General features: G+C 36.8%; 1 protein-coding gene across 2 annotated transcripts in view; it reads left to right on the top strand.

Annotated features, from left to right (window-relative positions):
* ERC2 (ELKS/RAB6-interacting/CAST family member 2) overlaps positions 1–20,643 on the top strand; it is a 390,835-nt gene that overhangs the window by 184,313 nt on the left and 185,879 nt on the right. For both annotated transcript variants that reach the window (XM_056501857.1, XM_056501859.1), the window contains one exon: positions 14,315–14,475. In XM_056501857.1, coding sequence (XP_056357832.1) covers positions 14,315–14,475 — 161 coding nt within the window. The remainder of the gene's footprint in view (positions 1–14,314; positions 14,476–20,643) is intronic.

A 20,643-nucleotide genomic window follows, 5' to 3' on the forward strand; every position in this document is an offset into this window, starting at 1 on the left:
TTGTCCTGTCACTTGTTAACTGGAAGGAGAGACCAACCCCACCTGACTAAAATCTCCTCTCAGGTGTTGTGGAGCCATAAGTTCCCCCCTGAGCCTCCTTTTCTCCAGACTAAACACCCCCAGCCACTCCCAAGGAGCCTTGTGCTCCAGCCCCTTCCCCAGCTCCATTTCCCTTCTCTGGACACACTGCAGCCCCTCAATGTCTTTTGTGTAGTGAGGGGCCCAAAACTGAACCCAGGGTTTGAGCTGTGGCCTCAGTGCCCAGCACAGGGGGGCAATCACTGCCCTGGTCCTGCTGGCCACACCATTGCTGACACAGCCAGGATGCCACTGGCCCTCTTGGCCACCTGGGCACACACTGGCTCACGTTCAGCTGCTGTCAACCAACAGCCCCAGATCTTTTCCTGCCAGGCAGCTTTCCAGCCACTCTGCCCCCAGCCTGGAGATGCAGGGGGTTGTGACCCAAAGGCAGGATCCACCTTTACCTTGTTGAACCTCACACCACTGGCCTTGGCCCTTGGATTCAGCCTGTCCAGATCCCTCTGCAGAGCCCTCCTGCCCTCCAGCAGACCAACACTCCCACCTAACCTGGAGTCATCTGCAAATTTACTGAGGGTGCCCTCGATCCCCTCACTGTGTTCATTGGTGGAACTGGCACAAATGTGGAGCCCTGGGGATTGCCACTTGTGCCCCTGATCCCTTAACCATCTCAAGGCTTTGGCTTCTAGTTTGTCCCTTTATTTCTGAGAGAAGTTATGCACTACGTATTAGTAGAGTAGATGTGTTGTGTCTGGGTGTTGCTGAACCTGTTCATTATTTCCTTAGGATCATTGAAAAAGATGAACAAACAACTAAATTTCTGCTTGTGACTACAAGTGCAATGTAAATATGCTAGGAGATTATTTTTGTTCTCACAAGACACTGCTGAGAATTGAATTACACTTCTGTAAAAAAAAGCCACATCATAGTTCCCATGACTTCTTTAATTCCCTCTTAGGGATCGTTAGAATGAAAGAAATATTAATTCCTTATATTAGGAAATAAGGGGGAAAATCATCGTAATGTACATAGTCAGCACTCCTCATGCACCAATGGTCAGGTTGTGGCCTAAAATCTATGGCATATATTTGGGACTGTACTGTATATCCAGAGAAATGTTTCATCTGTCTGAAAGTGTCAGGAGACTTCTAAGATATTGATTTGACCTTATTTTCCTTGGGTTGAGCTTGTGTTTTAATAGGAATAAGAGAAAGAAAATTTTTTTCTTTCACACCCATATTATTTTAACATTGTTTAGGTTCGTCTTCAGCAATCTTTTTATTCTACAAAGGCTCAGATAAATTTGTTTTAATATGTGAAAATGATTTTATGTGTTCTTAGAGGTTTATGGTGCTTAGTCAAGTGGTTGTACAATGAAAATTACAGCAGTGACTGCATGTGTGACTGTAGTGATCTCCATTTGCATAACACATTTAAATATACTCAGACTTAGGTATACCCTCATGTAGCAATCTATTAACACACTCTAAGTATGACTTAGAAAAAACAGCTTCCAGGAATAAAAAACTATTCAAGTTTTACAGCTACTCTATCCTTTAAAATTCTTTTTACTGTAATGCCTGATACATTTGCTAATTTATGCTAATTAACATATTTGTCTATTATGCTGTTATCAAGCTGTTAAACATCTTGCTATTCACCTTTTTTGGGCATGAAAAACATCTTTCCCATTTCAACTTTGTTTTTTTTATTATAAGTAGCTTCCTGCTACAACAATATTTTCTGGAAAAAAGTCAAGGATACCTAAATACCTTAAACAGGTTTTACAAGTTAACAATTCTGCTGTAATTAGTCTTCAGGCTACCTCTGGCTCCATGGATTTAAAGCTATCAGAGTTTACTGTTTTGTGAAAAATATGTTTTACTTTGTTTGGACATGCTTGTCATAAGTTTCTCAGTATATCATTATGCTTTAAAACCTCCCACTGGCAGCGTCTGGAAGGAAAAAATATAGTGTAAACTATAGAAGACCTAATGGCAGCTTCCTGCCAATGTTCATTCTTGAGTCAACAAGGCTCGTTTTTGTTTTTGCTTTTGTGAAAATATGTCACAATCTAGTCTTTCATATGAGCTGGCTATTTTTTTTAGCAGCCTAGTAGAGCATATATCCGTATCTTCTAATTTCCCCTATTTTTTCTCCTTCTCATTCTGTGGTATCTGTGTTTCTGGTCTTGCCACCAGTGAGTGCACACATAAATTATACACCTAAAAACACTCATCACTAGAAAATTTATTGCTTCTAATATCTTTCTCATGAGCAGTTGTGTTTATTTCTGAGTTGACTTCTCTGGTAAAGACAGCAATGTGCTTAGCTTTGGTTCAGTTCTTTGTTTTTTCAAGACTTTCATTTTAGATATTACAGTGTATATGGGACCATGTGGGATTTTAACCATAAGCCTGTGCTGGGAATAGGAAAATGATTTTAGTTTATAATTACAATGCTGACTAAAAATAATAGCAGATTGCTGTCTTTATTAACTCTACTACTTCTGTCCTGCTGAAGCAATGGGCAGGACATGTGAGAAGAATATATCCTCCTGACAGAGCATATAATTGGCATTTTTTTCTTTTTTCCTTTGAAATGCTATTCAGAGAAGGCAGGGGGCAGGGAGGAAGGTTGCTGTCCTTTTAGATAAGGAACTTGAATCTTATTTCCTATGTTTAGGAAACCTATGTTATATGGTTTGGGAAATCTTTTATCTTCTGGGCTTCCCTTTGGCAGCTTAATTACTAACTCTGCTTATTTAAAGTGAAGGAGAGACCTACAAAAATACTGTCTTTGAAAAGTAGATGATCTTCTTTTCTCTTTCTTCAAAAAACAAAAAACACACAAAAGCAAACTTCTATAAGCATTCTATACCAGAATTTTTCCTTTTTGACTATGAAATACAGGCTGATTTGTAGTACTAGAATAACATAGTCAATAGCAGTTATTATTTATGTTATCTCATTTTAGTGTGCTTTTGTAACAGTGAGGGTTACTCTTTTATGATGGCTAATTTCCCCTGCTCTTGAGTTGGGATGCTGTATAACATTACATCAAGTACCACCACAGATTAAACTATATTCATAATGCAGTACAGTAGGATAGCACTTATTCAAACAACTTGTGTCACACCCCATTTGTCCAGGGGACTCAGGGGTTTGTGTTATGAGGAGTCACTGTTGGACAGGAAGACATTGTACAGCAGGGAATTTTGGATAACCAGGATCATACTGTGATTATTTAGGCTTTTTGTTGACCAAATCCATTATATGTAGAAAGGCTATATATCTTTTTTGTTCATTTATAGAGACCCTCTGTAAGATTATGCTATGAATTTCCAGAACAGATATTGTATTATAAACCATTATTTTTGATCTTGTCATGAACAGTAGATTTTAGATAAGTGGCACCAGCACAAAAAAAGACCCCAGACTGAAAAAAAAAAACCAACTTAGAACAAGAGAATTGCTGATTTTTGCTTTTGAAAAATAATTTACTCATTATAAATAGTATTTCTTAAAGGGAAAAAGAAGTAAACACTTAAGTTTTAAGTGCCAAGCTCTCTTCCTAGATAAGAAAATATTCAAAGTACATCTTATATTTATGCAACATTATTTATCTCAGTATCCCTTATGCCAATCAAGATCAAGAAAAATCCAAAATCTTTCACTAAAAAATCCCTGCAATTGTATAAACTGTATTGCCTAAATGAGTGAAAAATTAGTGAAAGTTCCTATAGCACTCCCTCTGTGGAGATTTTGCTTTGTAGGTGTTTCTTGTGGAATTCATCTTAGGGGAAGGAATTTAGATGTCATTTATGTGCATATGTGTGTGCTCACTGAAGTGATTTTGAAGCTCTTATGTTTGCACCAAGAAACTGGAGAAATTAGATATTTGGAAATGGAAATTGGTGGTCTTCCAGGCAATATTGGATCTAAAAGTGCTAAATCCTTTAATAAATAAACCTTGATTCAGACTGGAATGTCTTGGCTTGATCTTAAAGGTGATATTATGAAGGCCTTCTAGCTGTTGACTAGCCTCAAAGATAATTATCTGCACATTCCAATCTTGTTCTGCCATCAGCAGTATCTGAGGCCTAAATGGAACAAATGTTATTTCCACTAGAAATGTATTATATTTAGACTATCCTCATTCCCAAACATTTAAAAAATATTTGTATCTGATTGGAAATGCAAAGAATAAAATAAATAGCTATATGACCTGCTTCTAACAGTCCTATATGCTTAATTTCAGCCATTGTAGGCAGTTTTCTAACTGAAACTGTATGTTGAGAGCACACAGTTATATTGTTTGGGTTACTATTTTTGTTGGGCTGTAGTTGAAAGAATAACCTTTTATTTGATGAATGTTTTGGAGACAATATTTATTAAAACACATTAATACAATGTAAATTTCATTTAGTAGCAGGTACTAGAGCTAATTTGAGGGACAATAGCCCATCTGAAATAGAATATATGCAATATATATGGAATATATATCAGGCATCTTGAAATGGATAGAAAAGGTTTTCTGCCTCAAAAAACTGACAGTTAATACTGAATAGCTGCTTATTTAATCCATGATAAATCTAAGAATCTTTTGGGTTTGTTTTCCAAGTTCTGCTTGAACAAGTGAAATATAAATGTGATTCCCTTAAGGACTGCTGGGTATAGCAGGGACTTCTGTAATAAAGTTTTTCTATAGGACAAAAGCCTGTATAGAGTTGGAAAAGAAGGGAAGCATTAGTTTATAAATACAGTGTAAATATGTATGTTTGCAAACACACTCTAATATAGTTTTAAAGTGTCCTCACTTGTGGGTTTGTGTGTTCCATGATAAAGACTCTAGATCTCAAAAAATCCTTCAAATGCACAACTTGATGTGTATATAGTCATCTCTGTCTCCAAAAAAAAGGCTGCCTTTGGAAGAGAGAGATGTAAAAATAATAAAATATATGTCCCCATGAGAGTTATTACACAGAATATAAGCAGTGATAAGAGACTTAGTTTACAGGTAAGGTCAAGGAGATCCAAAATAAAGTTCTCATCAAGGCCAGTTTAATCCTCCCATCTGTAAGTTTTGTAAGTCCTGCCACTTAACTTGTGGTCTGAATTCCCATATATTTTGCCTCCAAACAGAGTGAATAATATCAGCCTGTAGATCTGTACATTTTCTGTTTATTCTCTCCTGAATGTTGCTCATGTGGGAAGAGACTTGAGAGACTTAAAAGGAAAGCAAAACTTTTAGAAGAACAATAAAAGGCAGCTTATGTTAGTTAAAGATTCTGTGATTACTCTTCCTTTTTTCATATGGTGAGAAATTCTATTATTCTCATCAAATTTTGTCTAATATATTTTGCCTACAAAAATACATAGCTGTACAAAACTTACATTTTTATATAAACCTGACTTATAAAGCCCATTACTTTGGTATCTAAATAATGCCCACACAAGAGAGTTACAATAGGAAAACCTTTAGTAAATTGCACAGAGGAATTATTATGGTTCAGGTCAATGCTTTGGAGCATAATTTCTCTTGGATTTCTCCTTATTAACTGTTTAATAATTTATGTCTACAGAAAATTTCTTTATAAACAGAATTCCTGCATCTTATGAGACTGCCTTTCATAAGGCTTGCCTTTGTAATGTAATGTAAAGTGCAATTCAGGAAGCACAAATGCTCAACCTAAATACTGATAACTGCTCTTCTTCATTATTTAGGATGTGGCAAAAATGCTTTTAATCACTGAGTGAGAAAAGCTGCCTTACCCAAAGTTTTGAGTGTATAACCCGCTGACAGGCTGAGCAATTCATAAGATGTGGAAAATCAACATGGGGAAGATCTGTTGGAATATTTCCACTTTCAGAGAGTGAAGTACCATTTTTCCTGCCTCTTTCTAATATTTTCATGTACCTAGTAGATCCTATGGAAGTGCCCAGTAATAAGGTGAAGGTGTGTGAGACAAGCAAAAAGTTTAGGTTTTACAACATTGAGTTGCAGTATTTGCATTTTCATACTTGTTCCAAATTCTCACAAATTGATGTGACAGAATTGAAATATTTTTCTTTGTAGACGAAGCAAAGGTTTAAGTGCCAGTTCTTTTTCTTCACTGGGATATGCCACTGAAATTTGTTTTACTTTAGTAATAGACAGTGTGGCCTTGTTGCTTGGAAAAGTGCAAGTTCTATAATTCAGCATCTTTGTTTTTCCCAAAAATGTGAACTACTGCTCAATTTCCCAAAGAGATAGAGATGAATTTTTAGGAGCTAACCTGGTATAAAACCATTGTTCTGAAGTCTTTTACTTCCTTTTCATTCAAATAGTTACTGAGAAATAATTTTCAGTTTTGGAAGGATGGAATATCTTGGGCTTCCTGCTACGCTCATCTGTGTTGTCTCCCCCACCTGATTTTCTTCTCCCACCTCCATAATCACAGCAAACCCTTCATACAGAGTTTCTTTTCTGCGTGATGTGTGTGTAGAGCTGTGCACACTCTGTCTCTCTGCAGCACTGGTGTGGCTGTGCAGTTATGAGTCAGGACCTGCTCAGCTGCTGCAGTTTCCTCTGATCTCCTGTGGCTGCAGTGCCCTGGAGGAGCCCAAGGGCTCTGCTCCTGCCCTTGGCTTTTGCCCACTGCTGCTTCCAGGGGCAGCCGAGCCTGTGCCACCAGCTCCCATCCGGCTCCCTTTTCACACCATTCTGTTTCCTGGGGCTGATGAATTCAGCTCAGCAGGCTGCCCCTCGAGCCCTGCAGGAGTTTCTGCTGCCCTGTAGGAGGGAGGCACCGTGGTCAGAACTGATGACCCAGTGGGGTTATTCTGTGCAGGAGCTGTGGGGACACCGTCTTGGACAGAGCTACGTTTGGGCAAGATTTCTCTTTAGTGCTCCGAAAATTTGACCTGCTGATTGTGAACTGCCTTCATGGGGGAATTCCTGTTGACAAATTCTGCGTTGATATTTTTGCCCCATCATGTGATTGTTCCTAGCTTATCTTGTGTTGGTAATGGAGTCCAGTTGTCAGACATTTTGTTGTCCCCCTCAGCCCTCCCTGACTGTCCCATGGGTTGCCCTACCCTGGACAGCCTCATAAGCACTTCAGTTCTGTTCCTCTTGACTGGTCTCTTCCTGAAGTGACTTTCCAAAGCTGTTTTTCCTTGCTTTATTTTTAATTATTATATTACCCTATTAGTAAACTTGTGTTCTTTCTGTGTTTGAGCCAATTAAATTAGTCAGCTGTTGGTAGTTCTGCTCCATGTGTTCTCCAGTACATTCCCCATGGCTCTGAATAAATTTGAGTCAGGTTGCAACTATCAATTGCAAGCATTAAAATTTTTCTTAGTAAGAGTGATCTGTAACTGGGTGTGCCAGAGCTAAAACTTGGCTCTTTCATGACAGACATACTTGACTCAAAGTTATTGATATAGTTTCCATTGCACTATATACAAAAGAGATAATTTTAGTTTTTAAGGAGATAAGCATGTCCATGCCACTGACTTCTTTATGTACGCCAAGCCAAATATTACAATATTAATATTGTAATATTAATAAAAATACAAATATTAAAATATTGCATAAATGACTTTTTAGCAAAAATACCCTAGAATTAAGTAAACAGGGAAGTATTATCTGTATTAAGAGAAGAGCACAGATGTGTCTTCCTTGGGCATTCAGTACTCACCTGACCTGTTAAAGACACAGAACTTTTAAAGATGGCATTAAATTTTTATTGATGCAGAAGCTGTGTCTTCCAATCAGTTACATGAATCTTAATATTGTTGCCTATTAATATTGTTTATTAATATTTATTGTGTCAAACTTTGTTAGGAAATTGTTTTTTCTGAGATTCCTCACATAAAATTATCCAAGTCTTTTCATACAATAACATTTTCAATTTAATAAGCCTTACTTGCTAATTAACAATATATGAGCACAATTCAGGGTGTGAAAAACCTCTTACTTACATAAACTACCTCTGTGCAGTAAGACTCTGTGCACACCATGTGAATCCCTGCTGTGTTTGGGTACATTCTAAGGAAGCATTTCTAACTTTAATAATATATTGGGATTATGGATTAAAAGCAGTGGGGAAATAGCTTTGTGCAGTGTAACCTCACAAGCATGCTGAGAATCAGCTTTTGGCAAGAAAACTCCCAGTTTGCCCTCTCTCCCAGAAGCTGACCTGGTGGATGAAATAGTAGATGTGTGCATGATTCTAGGCATGCCTTCTCCAAAGATCAACATTTGTACACACTTTAGTCACCTTTTATATGCAGTGCTATTGACATTAACCAGGGAGGCTGCTCTGACAGCACTGGGCTTTAACACCAGCCAAAGAGTTGCTCTGCTCTGCCTGCGTGGTTTATCTGAAAGGACTCAGCACCAAAATCACACAGCCTAATTGTTTTCAGCCCATAAGGGTTCCCTTCCAGATACAACATCCTGTAGGACAATTGAGTGTCCTACTGAAATCAGCATGTGTTCAATAGTCAACTCAATTTACTTCACTTTTATTCTTCTGAAAACGTTAGACTGAGCTCTGTAATTTATCAATACATGGTATCAAATTTGCTTTCACTTGCATAACTGTAAAACACTTTTCATGCTACCTTTGTAATTAGGTTTGGACAGTATCATACAAGTGTAAGAGCAGAGCTACAGCTGCCAGCTGATTAAAAAGATCCTAGACTTGCCCAGATGATGCTCAGTGGAAAAGGAGAGAAAATTCACAAGACTTGTCAATGAAATAACTGCAGAGGAAGCATCATTTTTGTTTGTATTTGAGAATAGCTTTTGTTTTCACCTGTCTAGGAACCACTTGAGTACAGTTCCCACAACTTTCCTGAAAAATCTTAAATTAACTTAATAAAGACCACCTTTCATTTAGGATATCTATTTATTTTAGCTATGGGGATCCACTAAATTCCAGAATAATTCTATATAGAGATGGACATGTGTCTCTGTCATAACACTGGTTAAATAAATTAACATGACTGGTAACTACCTTCTTGCAGCCAGCAAGGAAATACTAAGGAAACCAAAGAACCTTCTCCCCCTGACTGTGGTCCCTGCAGGTCTGGATGGGAAATGTGTGCTCTCTCTATGCCATGTCTCTTTTTTATCTGAATGAAATGAAACACAATTACAACCCTAAAATATTCTTAACATAGCTCTTAGCAGGAGGATTAAAATACTTTAAATCCCACTTTTGGTAATGAAGTAATCTCAGTAAGGTTTTTGATGTCAGATTGTGCAGCATGGCATCCCATTTGATAATTGTGCTGTTGTGTTCTAAGGACATGGCCCTTCCCAGGGCACTGCTGCTTCAGTGCTTCTGGTGCTTTTTGCTTCACTGGGCCTTATGTATCTAGTCTTATGAGGTGAAAAACCCACCTGTAATTTATAAATACTGCTTAATATTCTGTCAAATCCTTCACTTATAATGTTTATTTTAAAGCTTTTATGCATTCTGCAGTGTGGTGAATTTTGTCTTCTCTGACAATTTCCAAAGTTGTGAGACACAACATGTGTCCAATTTCTTTGTTTGGAAAGGTTTGGGAGCATCAGCCTCCATGACTGCATTGGTTTAGTTAGACCTGTTTCCTGGGTTTCAGAGCTGTGATGGAAGTCAGAGGTGAGGAATTTGTCTATGGGTGACAAATGGGATGGGAAGAGAGTAGAGGGGAGGATGACAAAGAATTTATTTCCATGTCTTGCAAAGCTCAGGATGACACTCTGCTATGTCTGTTTGCTTTTGTGAAAAACACCTTTGTAATAAAACTATTGAGGCAGTTGCACACTGGGGAAATTTGTGCTAGAAACAGGAAGAAACAAGGTATTTACAAACCATAGTGCAGGACAGCACTGGCAATTTTTAAAGCAGTAGTTCCACATGGTGCTGGCCCTCCTGTAGGTGTGCAATAGAATTAGCCATGAGATAAAGTGGCTCCTGCATGGCCAGCAGCTGCTGGCACAGGGTCCTGGCACACCTGGCACTCACCTTTGCTGTGAGAGGCACAGGCAGTGCCAAAGGCTGACATCTCCAGAGCTGGTAGGTGGATATTTGGTGTGGAAAAATTCTGCCTTTTATCTGTTTCCCTCATCTTTGTGAGTGTTTTCTATGCCCTCTTAGTCCAGTGATAGAATAAATTTGTAGGAAAGCCACAAAGAGAAAGTTTGGGGATTATAGTCTTTCCTTTTTTGCAACCTCATGCTTAATCTTGGGGGGAAAACCCCTGAATATTGTTTTTATTAAATTAATCTTCACAGAGCTGGAGATAACTGAAATTTATGTAGTGTGTAACTTGGAGTATAGAAAAAAAAGGCATTTCCTTAGGAAATGGGAAAAAAAACCCTTTCAAAACAACTGGATGGATTATTACATTGAATGGCTTATTATCAAAATGCATCCAGCTTTATTGAATGAATGTAATTGTATGTTAAACTTTTTAAAAAATGTAATGGTTAATATTTTAATATTAAAGATTCTCTAAATAGATGGATTTCTTTATTTCCTTTTTGCTATGTACAATTCATGAATGATGTGTGCTAACACAAAGATTAGGTTTTAAAATATAATAGGTATGAAATTTTTGTATAGCTACTGATACTTGAAAAGTCAGGGAAATCCCAAACTCTTGTGTTTACACCAATACTGTTGCCAAAATAAAGTGCCAACCCTTTAAAGTTAGTAGTACTAACCATACTAACCTTGACTGCTGGAATGTTGCCAGCTCTTTGTCATCCTGCAGAAATATATATTATACTTGAACTGAGAAAACATGCAATTGTCCCTCCCCCTCTTCATTCCCACAAACTGGAACAGTATTGTGTTAGCCTGAGCTGTGCTGAGCCGAATCCAATCTGGAATTAAGAATGCTCCAGGGCATTTTTAATAAACTGTCATTCATTTGAACTCTAACCTCCTTTAATTTGCAGAATCTGGTAGCACAGATGTATTCTTCAGCCACATTCATTTCTTTACTTATCTTGGTGTGAAACACTGCTGATAGCACTTAAAAATGTGAAGCTGCAGAACGAGTAGAAAATGTTCATTGAAAATAGTCTCGAAACTAAGAAACAATTACTGTAGTTTAATTTGCTGGGTTTCTGCCATTCTGAAATGTAAACTTAATTCTAGTGCAGATTTTAATAAAATACTCAAAGTGCTAAGGTCAGTTAAGCTCTTTCTGAATGTATGAAAAAAAAAAAAAGGCTTTTATTACAAAATGTGAAGGATAAAATGAGGCCATTGTCCTGCAAAAGGGAAGAAAACTTAGTTAATAACATATTCAGGATATAGAATACTCCTGAGCTAAGAGCATTCACTGTGGTTCTCACCATAAACTCTTTAAAATCTTGTATTCCTGGGAATTTAAAACGTGCAGGGTTTTTGATTAGGAGCATTTACATTGAGGGATAGGACTGGGAATAGGGAGCAGCTTCCAGGTGGGAACTGCCCCCAGCACCTCTGCCCCAGCCAGGTGATGCTGCTGGGCTGGGGCAGGGATTGCTCAGAACCAGGATTTTCATCTATATTACTGCCTCCAGTGGTTAATTTTTCATTGTAACACATCTGCTACAGCTGTACCATTAACATGGTGAGAGGATTGTTTGTGCAACTTCAATATTCACAAGTTTGCATTTGATAGGAGTTGACTAAAAAAAAGAAAATTAGTTCCTTGTGCACGTGCCTGCCAGTTGAATTCAGCTGTAGGTGTTGGTAGGACAGTTAACTAGGAAAATGTGCAACCATGAACTTGGGCCATGTTCAAAATATGAAGGAAGAACTAGCTGGCAAATACTGTGTTGAAAGTGTAAATGAAAATAAAACTTTCAAGTCAACACGTGTTCACGATTTGTGGTTTGAAAAAGTTTTCATATTTAAAAGTTCTTTTCCCTTCTCTTTTAATCTTTGATCTCTTTTGTCTGGTAATGTAAGATTATGTTATTAATAGACATTTACAAATCCACAGCTTTGTTTTCCACAACTCTTAAATTCTCTTAAATGTTTTGAAATGTAAATTATGTGATATATGTGATATGAACTTGGGAGAGGATGCAGTCAATCATCAGGTTGGGTACCAAACTGAGAACATGGAAAGGGAGCACAATGATACCAAAATATACAGAAGTGCAAGAATTCTGCTTTTTTACATTCTCATTTGCCCAACAAATGGGGAGTGTCTTGTGTTTAAAGATACTATCTTAAAGTTTGGAGTCTATACAAATTAATGACTTGTCACTTCTGATCCTTACTACAGTTTCCATTAGGATATGCAGTCTGGAATTAAGTGATAGAGTGGGTGCTCAGCAGAAACTAGATGTTGTTTTTAAAAGGTACAAGGAAAAGCCTAAGAAAAAACCCAGAAAACAGAAATATCATATGTTTCATAGTTGAGTCTTGTCATTGTTGGAGACAGCATGAGTTTATGTTCTTGCACTAAATCAGAAGATGAAGTATCTGGTGTTATATTAGAAATTGAATCTGTTTTTAAAGAAATATGATCTCTTTCCTTCTGCCCGGCTAATTCTTTTTTCTTCATGGGATTTAAGTGCAAATCCAGCTTTTTTATTTCTTTATTTCCCTCAAGTATATGTTCTCTTTGCTGCTTCTACTAAGAACATTCACTAGACAGTCATTTTACAGAGGTATCTCCAGTCATCATTGCTCTTCATGGTTTCTTCAGTGGAATCTTGCATCTGCAGAGACTCATGAGTTGCACTCCTTGCTATTTCATTGACATCACCTTTACACTGCTTTTACTTTCTGAGTGGAAGGTTGAACATCAGTAGTTTCAATACTATTGGTAATTCTGATCTGCATGCATGAAATACTGCTTCTAATGCACTGCAGGGTATCTTTGATCTTATTAGAATGTTTATGTAGATGGTGTAGAAGGAGTAATCAGTGTATCATTGGCACACAGGCTGAGAGTCCTCATTATAACTCCTGACAACTCTATTATTTATTTGTATTATTTATTGAACTTTTTATATAGAAATCTGTGTATATTGGGATTGAAGCTAAAATGTGGCTTATAAGCACTGATTGCCTGCTAGGAGACTTTAGAGAAAAACAGTTAAGCATGAGCTTGGGAGAAGAAGCCACACTGATGATATGAGCACTGTGGAATTTGGTCAGACTTTTCAATTCGCAGCAGAAGTGAACTCTTTTCAATGCTTTGCATAATATGGATGAATGGAATATATCCTCTTTCCATTTTATTTTATTTCATTTAGAAGATCTTTCTGAAGTGTTTTCTAGTTTAAAAAATAGCAATATTTGGGCAAAGGAGATGAGAAAGAACATACAGAAATAGGACATTTGATTATTCAAATCATTATGTCTCACTAAAAAAAAAAATTTATTTCACTGTATGAGAACTATCATTTGAAGAGGGGAAATCTCACTGGCATGGTGGTTACTGGAGGCCATTCACACAAAATGATTCACCCCACAAGTAAAGCTGCTGCTGCCAGATGGGTGTCATTGTATAATCTCCATTCTTTAGTGAGTACTTCAAATTTCTCCATGACATTTCTCCATGCTGAGGAGAACCACAACTTTCCTACACTTTATGCTTTAGAGATTCTCACAGTTATCAGGAGGGAAATTACTTGATTTACAGATCCTTAAAGTTCAGGATGATAGAATAATTTGATTAGAAGGGACCACTAGAGGCAATGCACTATAAACTGCTACTCAAAGCAGGAATAACTTCAAAGCTGGATCAGATTGTCCAGGCTTCATTCAATCAAAATCTTAAATTACTCAAGGACTGGAGAGTTTACAATTTCCCTGGGTAACTTGTTTTGCAAAGGTGTACATTTTTAATGAAAAATGTTGGCTTTTCATGAACACTTTAATATTAAAACATGCTTCTATAGCTGCATTTAAAATTTCTGAGATTACTTCTATGATGAGTTACCACCACCCTGAATTTAAATAATACAAATGGGGCAGGACATATTTATAAATGGTATCTGTTTGTGGCAGTGGCCCAGGTTAAATAGGTTTCTGGTGATCTGTGTTAGTTCTATTTAGTATAAATATTGTTTATTACTAATGGATTCATGGAGACTTTCAGGGATTTTTTTTTTTTTTTGTTTTGAAGCACCACTGTTATTTTTTAAAACAGTTATGATAGGAAGAGATTTGAACAGCCATTTACAGAAAATAATTCCTTTAGTGTGTCGCCCCCCGTATTTACATGGATTTAATATTTTCTTGTTGTAAAGAATATGGGGTTTAAAATGTCCTCTCTCTTAGGTAGAAGAGCTGATGAATGCACTGGAAAAGACTAGACAAGAATTAGATTCTACCAAAGCCCGTCTTGCCTCAACACAGCAGTCTCTGGCTGAGAAGGAAGCACATCTGGCTAACCTGAGAATAGAGCGAAGGAAACAGCTTGAAGAAATTCTAGAAATGAAGTAAGTACCTTGATTTCTCTAATTTCTAGGGAAAAAAAAAAAAAAAGAAAATACTTTTTCTGTAGGAGAAGCTTTAGGTGGGTTTCTTTTGGTGTTATTTTAAATTTTTTTTCTGCATATATTTAATCTGAATTAAAGGACTTAAAGTCCTTTAAAAGCACAGAAGTGCAGGAATCTTCATTTCAGAAGTACTAAACACTTTTTGTAAGTTGTCCTTTATTACATGCAAACAAAAATATCAGCACTGTATAACTTCTATGAGAAACTGAAGATCTAAAGCCCCATCTCTCAGTTGGAATGCAATGCTGGAATCTCTGCCAGTGTCACATTCAAGGGGAGGGAGTTACTGTCTGCTTATTGCTTTGAGTTGGGTAAAACCATCCCCAAAATAACAAAGTAGTTTATCAATGTGTGTATGTGTTCAGAAAGAAGAAGGAAGAGAGGCATATAATTTAAATATAACTTCCTCCGTGCAAAGAAAAGTAAATATCTGTAATTATGGGGCATTAAAGCTCTGGTATGATCTCTAAAGTTGGCAAAAAGGGTGAACCTGCTATGACTTGGCTAGGCTGGTAATTGTGTAGTTAGCATTCAACAAGAAAATTCACTGTTGTAATTTTGAAACGGTTTTTTTGAGGGAGGTAGTCATATATAACTTCAGGTCAATTGTTATATCTGTCCTTGCATTTTAAGGGAAGGGAAATAATCAGAAAAATGGATTTCGTAAAGTTTTGTAATTTTTGCAATTGCTCACTGGAATAAGTGAAGCAAACTTTATAAAACTGCTGAATTGTGACAAAATACTTGATATTGTTTTTTGAAAAATGAACAAGATATTCTCACAAAGAGATTTTAGGTGCTAGCTAGGACCTAGACATCTGCAGACAGAATAATGATAATTCTCTGTTGTAATAATATATTTAAAAATAATGTCTTATCTCTGGCATTTAAAGGTAGTTTATTAATTTGAAGCATTTACCATAATTTCTATTTATAATTTAAAAAATTAAGTATTGAGTGATTACAGATTTTTGCTACAAGTTTCCAGTTAAATAAGCATGAAGTGTGTGTTTAAGAACGTTCATGATGATTTCCTATGCTTATATTATGTTCAAGTTCCAGCCATAACTCTGCATTCTAGGCCCATCTGGCTGTCATTGTCAAGATGCATCTTAATTTACTGGCCACAATCAGTTGTCAGTTTTAGATAATTTCTTCAATTGTTATTTCTTGTTCCCATATAAATTTGGTTATTTGTGGAAGTTTGGAATAAAAATGGGTAGCAGCCTAGTCTTGTTCATATCTGGTTGGTCTTTTTGAACTGGAAACAAGGTAAGTACCCATTAAATAAAAGTTAGTCTGATAAAATGAACTCTTTTTTAATTTGATGCCAATTTGTGAAAAAATAAGTTTTATTTTAAAGCATTTGAAAGTATAAGTTTGAAGTAGGAGTTGCATTTGCATGTTAATTTCTGAATATGTGATTTTTTTCAGAATGTCTATTAAAAATATTACTATATTAGTTCTTTACTATATTAGTTCTGGAGGAAATATTTTTGTTATGGTCATATTATTTTAGCAGTGCACACATAACTCATACTGACATTAATGGAAGTTATGCATACATGTTAACAGTAAAATGCAGCATGTGTTCAAATCCATCATTTTGTCTAATTGTCTTGTTGCTTTGTGCTCTTTCTATCTCTGAGCATACAACAAAAATCAATTCACTTTTTTTTTTTTTTGTAAGTGATACTTCAAAAAATCCTCTATTGAATAGTGTGACAGAAGCCATGGTAATGCTTTTTAAATAATGTATTTATCATCCATAGAAATATTTCAGTTGGCCTGAGCTTTAAATATGGTAGTTAGAAATATATCCTTAGACTTCTTTTTCCAGACATTGTTTTTGTTTTCTGAGAGTCCACAAGTAGGAGCACAACCTCCTGAGAGTTCCACAAGGCTTGCCTAGAAAAGCTTATTCATTTTGTAACATGAAGAGCTTGAGGGCAGGAGAAGTTTCAGCACTGTGATGTGGTGGAGATTTGTCAGATGTTTCAGAAATGCCATATTTGTTCAGCATACTTTCATGACCACAATGCTTTCATACAGATCTCCTTTCCTATGTGGTGGTTCCTTCCAAAACTCATAAACCTGCTTGTAACAAAATTAGGTAGCTGTATAGATAGATGAATGAGTATTTATATAATATTAAAATTGCCTTATATATATATATATATATATGTGAAATAAATGCCTGCCCTCATGGAAAGTGGGTTTTGCTCCATGGGACAGATCATCTTTTTAGAAATGGTCAAAATTATTTTCCCTTTGGAGATATAAAGTTTGACCTGGAGAGCCAAAAGTCATAAAAGAAAGTCTAATGGCATGTGCTGGGAAAGGTATAAAAATGATTGTCACTCTTTCTGTAAGTTCAAGTTTTAACTATATGTTTTTTATTTTCAACTGCAACCTCTAAAGTTAAAAAGGAAAAACAAAACTCCAACACCCAAGCTCTCTCTGAACTTAGTTATCAAAATTTAGTGTTTTCTTGGTTGAAAATCTTTAAGTTAATTTCCTGTGATGTTTACTCATTGTTTAAATACAAGATTAGAAAATATTTCATTGTGGTTTTGCATTAATTTGATAATCTTTCAGTGACTTAGTTACATGTGGCAATCACTGCACTTAATGAGTGGCCATGTGATTAATCCCCCAAAAGACCAAACTTCATGTTTTGACCTGAAGATCTGACAAGTTTTAATTTTTGAGATTTAGTTGTTAATTACTGAGTGTTTCCTCTGTTAACTCAGCATACTGAATGCTCTGAAGGTTTCAGAATTCTTGCCAAGAGTTTGAAAGGCAATTTCCTTGCCTTTAATAGAGTTCATGCCATCACCTGTGGGTATTGCTAAATCAGTTTTGTTGTAATTGACTGTGCCCTGAAATTTACTGCAAATTTCCAGAAGAAAATATATTTTCCCTTATGTGAAATAAATCAGATGATTAGTAATGAAGCATTAAAGATCTCGTAAGAAAAACCCAGCTACTAGTTATTTTATTCAGTAACAAAAATAGAACGTTACTGTGCTGTCCAAAAACCATATTTTAAGTTTGATTTTGCAGTAAACTTTCTTACAGTGACACTAGAAAATTAAACATCCCTTCCTTTGTTTAAGTATGGTCACCATTTTTTCACTGAAAATAATAAAGGAATATTGCTTATATTTTTTTTTTTCAATAGATTTATTCATTTAACAGCACCTGTGTACAGGGATGAAATAATTGTGGGAAGAAGGGGATAAAATGTTTTTTTTCCACCAAGCATTTAGTCCCAGCAGCTGGCCCTCTGTGCAGAAGTGCTGAGCACAGAGTGCCCTTTGCCTGCTGGGTCAGGGCTTCAGCTGCCCTGCCAGCCAAGGGGGACACTTGGGTTTGCCACTAGATGCCAGTCTTGGGTGCAGGACCTTGGTTTGAGATGAGCAGCTCCAGGGGAGGAGGAAGCTGGTCCTGGTGGGAGGAGGATGTGCTTTGTCCCCTTGTGTGTCACCTGCTCTGACTGCCCTCCTGCCTTGGAGAGCAGGAGCTGCAGGCAGGGAGAGGCATACAAACGGCTTCCAGTGCACTTTGCAGCAGATTGCAGGGATGAAGAGGCTCTCTGAATGGATTCTGGAAGTCAGGGGCCACAGCCTAAGGGAAGCACTGTAAAATGGAAAACTAAGGAGTCAGAATTTGTACGGAAGTCAAAATGCTTTATGAAGTACTTGTGGCAGAAGCATAAGAAAGTTTACCATTCATCTGGTTTTCTGCAGACATACCCCTTTTTTCCATCTATAAATTTTACTGGAGTAGAAGTTGGGGATTTCACATCTGTGTAGCAGCTCAGCAGGAGTCTCAGCTCTGACAAGAGCCTTTGGATGTGCAGAGAATCTATCTGGTTGTGTTTCCAGCACCTGGACAAATCAGCTCATGTCCCTGCCTTACATTATCCTATTACTATTTCCATCCATCACCATCTGAAGCTGACACCTGGGGAGGGAACTCAACATGTTTGCCTTTATTTATGTCCTAATTGCTCAACCCTAAGAGGTTCTGACACCCACAGGAGAGTGGTTTCTTCCTCATTGCTGTGGATACAGCAAGAGTGAAAAGTGCTTCTGAAATCTCTGTGTGAGTAGTAAATCCAGTGCATCTGGAATGTTTCAGAGTAATTATGTATGCAATTCACCTGTTCAGGGCAAGCACAGGCCAGAGGCATGACACTCATGGACAGGAAAATTCCTGATGAAGTTGCAGGAACTCTACTTCATGTAGTCATGGAGTTAATATTTTTTTTTTATGAGGATGAGGAAAGGAATATAGGAAGGTAGGAGAAATTGGCAAAGTGATTTAGAGCTGGAACTGCTTTTTGAAATGTGTGGAACTCACTTAAAAGTAGTTTAACTACTTAAAAGGATGGACCCACCTGCTTTCTGTGTTACAGCCAGGCAGAGCTTTCCCCTGCACCCATCTTTTCCAAAGGGAAAGGAGGAAGGGAAATAATCAGTACACTGGAACCTGAGGTTTTTCACTAAAAGATGTGGGAAAGGTTGCTTAGTTTATGCTCCTTTTTAAATGCTGGTATATTCTAAAAACAGCCAGTACCTTCCTTGGAATAATTCTAGTTCTACAGAATGAGCAGTAGTGGATACATGATGTTAAGTGAGTCTCTTTGAAATTTAAGCAAACAGAAAAAGGGTCAGATTTCTTATATTATTAATATAGAAAGAAGAATAATTTTTTCCTACTTTTCCAGCTGTGTTTCAGCTTATATTTGGAGAAGGATATCTATGATAATTTCTCTAACATGAATTCTTTAACATGTCTTTACTCAATAGGCTAGATAACAGAATGTGTATAAATTGCTGTAAAGTCTATAAATAGTGCATAAATAACTGTAAAGAAAAAATAATTTTCAGGAAGAAGTTTACTATTTTTTCATAATTTTATTAGAAAGATTATTTTGACTTGTTTCAGCTGTGGTAATGTATACTATAAAAATGTTCAGATAGCAAGTTGATTATCTCAAAAATTGTACAATTTCAAATGCAGAACACTAGACTGTTTTTTAGTAACCTGTGGACTGCTTCAATTTAATTGTAGGATTCATGCTGGGAGTGTAGAGAGTCATATCCCAAGTTAAATACAAACAAAACAGCAGGATGTTGATACAACTGTGACTTCCATAGGAAGTAGTTAGAATGGTAATGTGGTCTCCTAACTTGGGTGGAAAGCCTCTTGTGGCTGTTTTTGCCCCACAGACCTGTAACACAGCATGCCTTGACTAACATTTTTGACACCAACTTGCAAACACCATAAAGATTAGAGGAGGCCAAATGAAGGCTTTGTTCTCTGGAACAGAAGCTTTCTTGACTAAAATGAAAAGATGTTTTTCTTTTGTAAACAAAGAAGGGGCTCTAAGCAATAAAATGTTTCTCTCTGTGAGAAGAGAATGAGTGAGCTGTTAACTTGTCAGTGCTTCTCTTAAAGACACATGAGTGTCACCAAGTTCCTACTTATCTGAGAATCTCCAGTGTTCAGATTAAAGGATAGCATACTTTTATTTTATTCTATATGATTCATAACGTTTGAAATTGCATCAGTGTGGGAAACAAATTTCTTAATTTTGTTCTTTTTAAGGTCAAAATCTAGTTTCAAAATAGGTTTTCACTTGCTATTGAAGGCTAGTAGGATCAGTTTAGGATTTCTACAAACTGTGATATGAGAGGCTGGGTTTTGGCTACTTTGATATCAGTATCTAACTAAAGAAAGTTGGGTCCTCTCCCACTGTTTCTTGTCCCCTGTAGACAATGGGGAGGGCAGTAGCAACCTTTTCTAAGTCTTTCCAGGGAGCCAATGTAGTGCTTGTGTCACAGAGGCATTGTCTGGAGGCAAACCAGGAGTTCAGACATATTCCAGACAATGCATATTATGGTTATAATAACTAACATATTTTTCTGAGCTAAAAAGCAAGTCTGGCTTGTTTTCTTCATTTCAGAAGGATTTTTGTCTCTAGTTGTACAAGTGATCTTTCAGGTTCCTTTGATCCACGTGATTTGAGGTACCTGACAGGCAGAAAGAGAATTTGGTGGTCACTCCCAGTCTATATCTCAGGAGTGCACTTTGCTT

This window comes from Oenanthe melanoleuca, chromosome 12 (assembly GCF_029582105.1).
Source record: "Oenanthe melanoleuca isolate GR-GAL-2019-014 chromosome 12, OMel1.0, whole genome shotgun sequence".
NCBI lineage: Eukaryota > Metazoa > Chordata > Aves > Passeriformes > Muscicapidae > Oenanthe > Oenanthe melanoleuca.